Source organism: Myxocyprinus asiaticus, chromosome 25 (genome assembly GCF_019703515.2).
Source record: "Myxocyprinus asiaticus isolate MX2 ecotype Aquarium Trade chromosome 25, UBuf_Myxa_2, whole genome shotgun sequence".
Lineage (NCBI taxonomy): Eukaryota > Metazoa > Chordata > Actinopteri > Cypriniformes > Catostomidae > Myxocyprinus > Myxocyprinus asiaticus.
Window position 1 is genome coordinate 46,594,296 of NC_059368.1, and position 11,459 is coordinate 46,605,754.

At 36.6% G+C, this 11,459-nt stretch overlaps 1 protein-coding gene across 2 annotated transcripts in view; it reads right to left on the bottom strand.

The window, feature by feature from the left end:
- The window catches only part of cdk19 (cyclin-dependent kinase 19), a 116,221-nt gene extending 104,940 nt beyond the window's left edge, over positions 1 to 11,281 (bottom strand). The window contains exons 1-2 of one of the 2 annotated variants that reach the window (XR_007893064.1): positions 10,790 to 11,281; positions 1,645 to 1,870 (exon numbers count right to left, since the gene is read on the bottom strand). Coding sequence is in view for 1 of the 2 variants with exons in the window: in XM_051655342.1 (XP_051511302.1) it covers positions 10,790 to 10,917 (128 nt within the window). In the remaining variant the exon portion in view is untranslated. Of the gene's footprint in view, positions 1 to 1,644; positions 1,871 to 10,789 lie in introns of those variants that run through there. The other variant, XM_051655342.1, reaches the window with a different exon arrangement.
- Between the last annotated feature and the right edge of the window lie 178 nt (positions 11,282 to 11,459).

Genomic DNA, 11,459 nt, shown 5'->3' on the forward strand with positions numbered 1-11,459 from the left:
ATTGTATTATTTTCATTTTTCTTTCATTTCAAGTCATGCTCATTTCCACGGATTATCAATGATCAGTTTATTCATATCCGGGGTTCAAACATTTGATTTGACATAAAAATACAAAACCCATTCATTTGTTTAGGTGAGTTTGTGACAAAACGCTGGGATAAAGTAAAATGTATATTAGCAACATAAAAACAATAATTTGGTGGTTCCCTCCCAAAAATCAGATATATAACTGTGCTCCACGAGGCAGTTATAACGTCCTGCAGGTTCAATAAATAAACTTCAGTTCAAAATGCAGCAGCTAGAGTGCTGACTAGAACTAAAAAATATGATAATATCAGCCCCATTTTATAGTTTGCTACATTGGCTACCTGTTAAATTTCATATTAATTTTAAAATTCTGTTAACTACATACAAAGCTTTGAATGGTCTAGCTCAACAGTACTTAAGCAAGCTTCTATTGCGCTATATTCCATCACGTTCACTATGATTGGAAAATTCAGGCCTGTTGATAATACCCAGAATATCAAAATCCACAAAATGAGGCAGTTCTTTTTCCTGTTTGGCTCCTAAACTATGGAATAGTCTTCCTAGCAGTGTTCGTGATTCAGACACACTCTCAGTTTAAGTCTAGACTAAAGACTAGGCCTGTCGTGGTTATTAAATAACCATCTGAAAGTGGTTATTTGATTTAACCGTGATTATAGTGCACTTCAATTTCCAATAACATTTTAATGCCCAAATAAGAGATTTCATGCAAATATATAAATGCTATCAACGGTGCGTTTGTGTGTCATTCAGTTGATCTCCGAGTGTCACTGAGCCGCACCATGGATGTCAACCAGAGAAGTTCCTGTCCAGAAGAGCGCATGTAGTACTTCTCTGATGCACACGCCATCAGCAGAGGCTCGCGCCAAACTCTCGCAAAAATAAACTAACAACTATAAACTTTGATAGTAATCACAAAGCGCTCCGGCTTCACTTTAAACAATTAATTAATGGCAAATATTCCTGGCCATAGCGGGTTAATGACACGCAGTGACACAGAGGAGACCCACACCCACTCTAAATCTGTGGAGCGATAAAATGATGAAATTAAATCTCAAAAGATTTGCTTCATGAGAAATAAGGCAGCCCTCTACATAGCGAGTGATTCACAAGCATATGCAACCAAATTTTGTGCTATGCTACTAAAATGTGTATTTTATTAGTCACTGGCAAGTAAATATTAGATTTTACTCGCCAGAGATTGAGTTGTGTAGTGGGGGAGAAGAATTTAAGCACTGCGATCCTTTTACTGAATAAGAAAGTTGGATTCAGTCTCGTCTTTTACAGCGTGTTGTGTTTCGTGAGTGACCTGAAGGAAATTGACCTTATTTGGCTGCAGTGTGTCCGGATCTGTCGTGATCACGCCGTCACTATCACTTTAGTTCAGCTGTGAAATGGCATAATTACTTTTAAATTTAACTACATCAACTCTGACTTTGGTTACATTTTCCCCGGACTGTTTTCACAACATTATCCGCTTAACAGCATCTGCAGACCAGTAATGCGCCTGTTGAACATCTGTTAGAGGGTAAAAGTGTTGCAGAACTCGAGAGCTTGTAACAAGAACTGGAAGAAGGGAGGCTGAATCCAATAGCAGATGCAATAAATGTTATTTATTGTAGATGCAGAGAAGGGGAAAACAAGACAAAAAACATAAATAAGATGAAGTCTTCGATGGTGGTCTTCTGGAAGTGGATCTGGTCCAACCAGGGAGAACAATCAGAGTCTTTAGGCACACTAGGAATGAGCGTGAGATGTGGAGAGGAATGTTCTGAGCTGGCCACCTCCCGGGGTTTGAGAACAGAGGAATCTTGCACACACTGGGCTGGCACACACACATACACAGAGGAACAGAAGGGTAAATTTGTAATCTCCAAATGAGAGGTAAATCAACAGGGTTGACGGAGTTCACTGCCAGTAACAGGGAAATACAATTACACGGAATTAAACCGTAGAGAAATAGTCCAACTGGATCCGTAATGGCAATGAAACACAACCGCTAGAAGCACAATGCATGAGAGCAACAAAGGCTGACTAGAGTAGCGAGTAAAGAAATAAAATCCAGAAAAGAGATGAGGGAAAGGAAGCAAATAAATACACAAACAAACAGGTGACAACAATCAGACAAATGAGCCGACGCGCCGATTACCCGAAAGGCAACACATGCGTGCTGCCACGTGACAACTGTCAAACAGAAGGTAAACTAGCCGTGTAGCGAGCTGGCATACATAAACACAGCAGACAAGAAAGAGAGACAGATCAATCCAAACCCCCAACAGCTTGTAGATTTGAATTTGAGAATGTGTACAATAAATATTTGTACAAGCAAGTCAGACACATTATACAAGAAAATGTTTCCTTTTGCTTCGTTCCTTGTATTGTGTGTCCAAAAGATGAGATCTACGCACCCCATTTTCATTTCAAGTCTATTTGAAAATCTTTTCTGTTATTTACAGTCAGTTGGTGAACAAAAACATAAAAAAACAAAAAAACATTATTTCTAATTATACATTGCACGATTGAGGGGAAAAAAACCTTGTGCTAGGCTTGTGCTGCATCTATGCAAGGGTTTGCTAAAAAATGTTGATTTTGTTTTTTTGCATAGTTTTGATATACAGTAGTAGTACTTAAATGATTATTTTTATAACAATTATTAATTCTATTTTCATTAGTTTCCAACCTTGTGAATATTTTGTTAATAATTTTAATGAAATTTCAAATAGTGACAACAGCTTGTAACATTATTAAAAATGTAATTTCAGAGACATGATTCACTGCTTAGAGACCTAACTGAAAAGGAACAGGAATACATTATATCCCTGGATCCTGAACTGCTTAAACGTATTACAGTTTTGAGATCAGCGTTGAACAGCATACTAACCAAGGATGCAGGGAAAAGGTTTAATTTAGCCAAACAAAGATATTACAAATATGGTGATAAACCAGATTTATTAGCACAGATATTAGCCACTCAATTAAGACCTTTTGCCCTTAATTATTAAGAAGTATTATGCTTAGATGCAGAAAAGGCATTTGATCATATTGAATGGCATTATTTATTTTTTGTTCTTGAAAGATTTGGTTTAGGTGACAACTTTGTTCGTTAGATTGAAGTAATGTACAAGGATCCTCAAGCTGCAATGGTGTCTAATGGTGTCAGATCAGATAGTTTCATACAGGGGCACCAGGCAAGGGTGCCCACTATCCCCACTTCTATTTGCAATTGCCACAGAGCTTTTGGCAGAAGCAATTAGGTCATCACCTTTAATACAAAGCTTGAGGGTTGGCATGCATCAGCATAGAAGCTGTTTATATGCTCACGATGTCCTGTTGTTTTTAAATGAACCTGAAACTTCTGTTCTTTCACTTATACAACTGGTACCTTAGTTTAGTATATTTTCAGGTTATAAGATTAAATTGACCAAGTCCGAGGCAATGCCACTTGGCAGCCTTAAGCAAATGCCCTAAACTTCACCTCCTTTCCCTTTTAAATGGTCACCATTAGGATTCAAATATCTGGGTATTTATATTCCTCCCAAGCTCAATAAGATGTTTAATGCAAATTTTGCACCTTTATTGGCAAAAGTCAAGCAAGATTTAGAAAGATGGCATTCATTACCTGTTTCTTGGTTAGGTTGAATATCCTAAAATAAAAATGAATATTATGCCCAGATTATTATATCCTATTCAAGTGATCCCAATTTTGTTTTCAAAGACATTTTTAAGAGATTTTAACGGCTGGCTCAGTAAGTTCATATGGGGAAAACATACCCTTTTGCAATTACCAAGAGCTGTTGAAGGCTTGGATGTAACAAATGTGAGAGAATATCACCTTAGCTCACACCTAAGATACATCTCAGACTGGCTAAAGGAAGAAAATTCTCCTGTGGCTGAAGATAGAACAATCCTTGTCAAAGCTTCCACTGCAAAATCTGTTATTCATGAAACGCTTTAGACAAATAAAGGATAGTGAATCCTGTAACACTTAATCCTCTGAAGGTGTGGAGAGCAGTTAGGCATTCTGAAAGGGGATAGAAACGCATGTCTGTCTTTACCCTTATTTCAGGTAACCTGGATTTCCTTCCGGGTATTATGGACTCCGGTTTCAAACAATGGCATGACAAGGGCATGCATATGTTGAAAGATCTTTTTACAGGGACTAACTTCATATCCTTTGATCTTATTGTGCAAAGAAATGAGCTCCCAAGACACACATTTTTAGATATTTGCAGTTAAAAATTATATTATGAGGAATACAACCTTGAGTTACAATTTAGAGATTTCTAAGATTGAGAAAACACGTTTTCAGAGGCCAGGTAATTTATCCATTAGCTTATTTTATAAAACATTACAAGATCTATTTTTACAGGGTACAGATGAATTGAGAGTAAAATGGGAAAAAGGATTATCACTTTCAATAGATGAGGAAGCATGGGAGGACATTTGGAGGTGTGCAAGAAGTATATCAATATGTAATAGAATAAAGGAAATGCAGTATAAGATTATACATAGAATTTACATCTCTCCTCATCGACGGCAGGCTTTTAATTGATTTTTGTCACATTTTGTTTTAAGTGTAAAATTGAAATTGACATCCCCGGCTGAGGGATCGGTGAATATTCTTGCTTTAGTGATTTTGCATTGAAAATTAAATTCATTTATTTAAAAAAACTTAAACCAAAGACATTTCTAAATTCAAATTGCACTTCAAAAGACACGAAAAAGCAATTAAAATAACAAAGTGGTAAAAAAAAGAAAATACAATAATATATAACCACCTTTCCATTTAAGGTCACGCAAGTATCCGTCTATGACAACAGGCAGAAAATTACTAATACAAATTAAGGTCTAAAAACAATTATAAATGTATAAATAATAATTATAATGATGATAATCACTGAAATATAAATCATGGTTCGAGGTGAACGTGTTTTTGTATTACTTTGTTTTAATCACAGATGTATAGCTATATATAAAGTGACCCTGCAGAGTTGCGTTCACAATGAACTGCTCTGTGGAAATAAAGTGAACTGAACTCAAAGCACTTCCTGAGCAGAGATGTCTGTGGTCATTTGCAGCACTCATATACGATACTATTCTTGCAAAAAAAATTTCAGAAGACTGAAACAAAGAAAGAGTGAGAACCCTTTACATTCGTGTGTTCCACGAGACTGCACGCCTCCGAACAAACAGCGCGTCAGACATGCACATAGACGGCTTTCTGTCATCTGTTCTTAATAATATAATAAAGTGTGTTTCTTCAAGCACCTGTCTGTGTCATTCTGAATCCGAAACATCTTACAGTTACCCACCATGCATTTTATATTCGCTACCTGCAATTGAAAGTCTTCTGTCAGTGCGCTTACTTTTCTGCCTGTGTAATTTGATACATCGGTAAAGAACGTCTGGCTTTCCATGTGCTATTTAGGATCATTTATCATGAGTCGCAAACTCTTCATTAGACAACTATACCCTTGAATGTTTGGCCTTGTTACAGACACACAAGGTGACACACACAGGTTTAAATGGCAATTAAAGGTTAATTTCCCACACCTGTGGCTTTTTAAATTGCAATTAGTGCCTGTGTATAAATAGTCAGTGAGTTTGTTAGCTCTCACGTGGATGCACTGAGCAGGCTAGATACTGAGCCATGGGGAGCAGAAAAGAACTGTCAAAAGACCTGCGTAACAAGGTAATGGAACTTTATAAAGATGGAAAAGGATATAAAAAGATATCCAAAGCCTTGAAAATGCCAGTCAGTACTGTTCAATCACTTATTAAGAAGTGGAAAATTCAGGGATCACTTGATACCAAGCCAAGGTCAGGTAGACCAAGAAAGATTTCAGCCACAACTGCCAGAAGAATTGTTCAGGATACAAAGAAAACCCCACAGGTAACCTCAGGAGAAATACAGGCTGCTCTGGAAAAAGACTGTGTGGCTGTTTCAAGGAGCACAATACGACAATACTTGAACAAAAATGAGCTGCATGTTCGAGTTGCCAGAAAGAAGCCTTTACTGCGCCAATGCCACAAAAAAGCCCGATTACAATATGCCCGACAACACCTTGACACGCCTCACAGCTTCTGGCACACTGTAATTTGGAGTGACGAGACCAAAATAGAGCTTTATGGTTACAACTGTTGCCAACTCCAACCGTAAAACATGGGATACTTCACTGGCCATTGCCTAAACCTCAGACTTAGGATGGACTTTACTGAAATGATCTGCCACTAGCTTCCAGCTGGACTGCGACCTCACTGATCTCTGCCTGCATCATCTTAGTCACAAGATGGACTACACTCTTAAAATTGAATACATAGACAATAAATTAATGCAAACTAAAGCCTTCATCAGCCAAATAAAAAGGGCACTTCGTCTACTTGCACTTCAGTAGTCAATTGGGACAGACTTCAAAGACACTTAATTAATCTTACAGTTCATACACCTTTAGTTTTAAACCTTGCCCACCAACATCTACTCAGTTTACTTACATAAAACAAGACTGGCCCTTAACACTTACTTAGTTTAATAATTTTAAACCATGACTTGCACTGCACATAAATAACTAATATTGGCATTAAATTCATGATGTTAGCCAGAGGGGAACTGGCCCCCACAGTGAGTCTGGTTTCTCCCAAGGTTATTTTTCTCCATTAATCAACATCTTATGGAGTTTTGTGTTCCTTGACACAGTCGCCTTCAGCTTGCTCACAAGGGTTCTAAATACAGTCATTTTTATGGCATGATTTTCAATCACGTTACTCATTTAATCCGCACAATAAGGACTTTAAGACATCATTGCATAATTTTCTGTTAAGTCAATTTTATTAATTGACTTGACTCTTTTAATACCCTTTTTTAATACCGTTTTTTTACATACAATTGTTGATCAAAAACAATAAAATTATAAACATTTAATTCTATTCACACATAGCATGGATGTGGTAAAGAAGCCATTTGACTTCTTATCCAAAACACTTCTGTGAATTAAAGAGACATCACCACTTCAACACTTGTTCTACAAATCAATGTAAATACTTGTCAATAGTACAAACTATGCATATTAACAATTTACTGTATATATATTTAATTTTAAGACATAATATTTATTTGTATATGGATTTGTGCAATTTAAAAAGCTATGCGAGTGACGAAAAACTCATGATAAAATATAATGTTATATAATGCACTTAATTAGAAATCCCCTGTATAATAAACAGCATAGGCTAAGAGAATGTATTTCATTTGTAAGAAAAATTATCATTACAACTTAAATATACCCTTATGAGTTGGAATTACATTGAAATTGTAATTGAATCCAGAGCTTTTGAATCTGAATCTAACTGAATCTGTAAATCTGTATCAATACCCAGCCCTACCAAATCAGTTGTAATTAGGGATAGGCCATGATGGTTATTGTTCATCTAGAAAGCAACCTCAGGGAGAGGTGTCATATTTATGTGAAGAAACACTGTGAAAAGGCATTTAGGAAGCAGTACCAGTTTGTTTCCTTCATTTTCTTAATTACATTATCTTATCTTAATTACATCTCTTCATTTTCTTTTGTTAATTAATTTTTTGGTCACACTTTATAGTAGGTGTCTTTAACTACTATGTACTAACATTAAATACATACATGACTATGTATTTACTGAGAACTACATGTTGTTCTGCACAATTCCCACATTTGCTGCTACTGAGATTGAGGTACGGGTAGATTTAGGGTTAGGATTAGGGGTTAGAGTTAGGGTTGGGGTAAAGTTAACTGTGTAACTACAAATGTAATTAAATGTAAGTACTTTAAATGTAATTACAATGCAACAACATGTATGTACATAATAAGTACATTGTATCAAATGGTTAAGTACATAGTAGTTAAGGCCACCTAATATAAAGTGGGTCCAATTTTTTTCATTGTTTGTTTTCACACATAGGCCTAAATTAGATCACTGTCATATTTCTACTTAAGGTTTATGGTGAAGAAATATGAGACTTCTACATTTCTAGAGTAATTTAAACCTTTACATGCACTAAAGTCTATGATATAATCTCCAGGGGTGAAGAGCAAATTAACAGATATTTTGTATTTGTAAATTATTACATTTTCCCGTTTGGCCGATTAGTTTTGCATGTTGTGACGGCGCTGAAATTAGCCTGTTTGCACATGAAGGAGCCATCAGAAACATTCTGAGACCAATACAGTTCACTTTGTTGTTACGTGTCATTGTCTTACCACAATAATAGACTGTCATGCAACAATGTGTCTTTTTAACAGTCCTGCGTATCAGAGTCACGACAGACACGTGGCTTATCGGCCACCCTGCTCTCTGGATATCGGCATTGGTTATTAAAAAACATATAGGTCAGCTACTGATTATGTGGCTCATTAATACACGTATCCAAGGTGAATATACCTACTGTGTGGAGCTAAAAGCAAGTTAAACGTTCTCCCAAACAGATTTTTTTAACATTAATAGTGTGTCGAGATTTAAATGAACAAAACCTACCCTTTGCACACCGAAGGTGACGCGATAATGAGATGCGAATCGCCGACAAATGACAGCAACGCGAATGATCAGCGTTAACACATTCACGCCTTTACAATAATCAACAAGCAAAACAATAGTGATTATATGCCACTGCCACGCATACTATATATTTGTTCAGTTAATTTGTTTAAAATCACATATAATAACATACATTAGTTCAAAAACGTGACGACATTCACATGCTACGAGTCGATATAATGCACACAATAAAACAAAATTCCTAACCGACTAATCTGCAGTCTGACCCATTATTAGCTACTTAAAAACGTAACTTCTGTCAATGATAAGCAATAACAATTACATAATTTGGTGCACTTGAAGTACACATCCTCACTGCTCAGGACTTCTTCAGCGTTTAATGTCGTTGGTTAAAACAGCTTTCTGTGCTTTAGCACCCGCTGTTGTGCTGGGTCTGGTAACTGCAGCGGCTCCTGACACATGATCCAATACTCATATTTTATTGGTCAGGGCATTTCATCACCCGGCGGGAACATTTTTTTATTTACACAGTCACTGGATAAGAAGCACCACAATTCGCTGCAAATGTTCACTCCAGGTGTGAATGGCTCATCAGGAATTCATTATTTCTATTTAAAATGTTGTTTGCGCAGAGAAATTGTGATGAAAATGTGTGTTTGGTGTGCAGAGGCCTTAAGGTGAATCGACACTTTTGGTTCACTTGTCGACTCACGTGCTCTTCAGGACTCATACACAATTACATCACACTCAAACAAGCTTGTAAATGTAGTTGGTTATGTAATACAATCGCGTTACGAGTCATGCTCTATAGTTCAAGTGTTTAGATGTCAAAAGATAGCATTGTGTGAGGAACAGCGTGAAAAGCAAGTGTTTAGGAACTGATAATCTGACGTTTTACTTGTGATTTGTGTGAAATTGAATAAAAGTCATTGTTGTCATAGTGCCTTTAGTGTTCATTTCACCAGGAAACTGATGCCATACATACAACGAGACAGGTAAAAATCATTGTGCAAAAATGTAGGTATAGTAACGAGAATCTCTTAGACCAGGTTGGACAAAACCAAGCGATGTGAATCAATTATCAGGGTGCTGAGGGGAACCATTTCCAGGCATGACTGTAATATAGTGCTGTATCTGAAATATGTTGATTATCATGTGAGTTATTTGCCATTTTAAACTAGAATATTCAGGCGACTTTGGGTGGACCAGCTGTCAATCTAAGTAGACCAGTGCCACCCTGGCCCTTATGTGGCCTCACCCCTGTCCTGCACATATGAACACAAGGCAGGGGGATACACTGAATATTCACAATATGTTTGCCATTATTCGGATAAAGATATAAAATGATGCAATATCCTGAATATCGCAATGATTTTAATGGCTTTTTTATCTGAATATTACCTTTCATACGGATAGCATCAGTATTTCACAACACTTCAGCGCTGCACATTTAATCAAAATAAAATAAAAATGTGATTATAAAACTGCAAAAGGCTGCGATTAAAGACAGATAAGCATGTTCTGGAGCTTGTGATGTTTTCAGTGCTTTAGAGCAGATCACAAGCATTTTGACAGAAAAGAGTGAAAGCGTGATTATGCTTTTATTACGCTACCATGTTGATACAAGCATCTGGAATATATATCATATAAAAGCATTATATTTCCCTTGTGTTAATTTAATGAAAAACTGTGGGAAACATGCATACATTAATAGATTTTAATAGATTTTTTATTTATTGCCTTTAAAATATTGAATCTACTTGGCTACAATTGCAGTTTGGATGAAATGATGGTTCCTCTGATTAAAAACAACTTTTGCATATATACAATAAATATACAAACATACTTGTTTACAGTATATATCGAAAATTGTCAATAAGCTGGAATATATCGATAAATTGACTCTTGATATAGAATATGAACTTGCACATATGAATGCCTTAACAAAATTGAACAGATCAAGTCTTGAACATGAACTGCAGCTCAAATGAACATACAAGCATCTCTCACATACTTGTACACATACGAGAACACAGACTGCTGCACATATGAACATGTGAACTCACACACGTCGTGCTGGTTTGGAGGAGGACCATTTGAAGTGCGTACATGAAAACAAACACAATCGCAGCGTACATTTGTTCATCCTGCACACACAGTAACAGCAGAAGCGCGTCCAGAAGTGAAACGCGTCAATCAAACGCGTGTGTCTTACCCGTCTTTACGCTTCGCTTTATAAACATGCCCGTACGTGCCGCGACCCACTTTACAACCTTCATATTCAAACAGATCTTCCACTCTCTCCCTCTCGGCGGCGAGCTTCGTTTTGAAGTCGTAGTCCATTTTAACCCATAAATATTTCTTACTTTACGATAAAATAAAATATTAATTATTACATGCATTAATTAAATGATCCGATCATTTTATTACCCCACCATTTCCTTGTTTGGGATTTTGGTCGGCTCCGCTTTATGGTCACGTGGTCGATGATGTCTTTATATTGTTGCGCCTAGCCTTCTGGGAACCGTAGTCCATCTTCATCACTTCACCGGCTCAAGTGAACGACGATTGGACGTCTGAAAACTACAACGCGCAAATCGCGCTGCGGACGTTGTTTTTACGTTTTTCCAGTCGCGTTCAAAAACGCAGGGATAATCATTTGAAAACATACCATGTGTTGTACAATATTTGAATTAGTTGTATAACTAGTTAATCTATAGCATGCATACATACAACCATCTTTATATTGTCTAATAATATAACATATACTTCTCCCATATAGTGACATTTATTAAAGTCTAGCATTTGTGTCTCCATACAGTTGGAACATAATGAACGCAATGTGTAACAACTTTTATTTTTCTGGAATCGAATAGTGAATATAT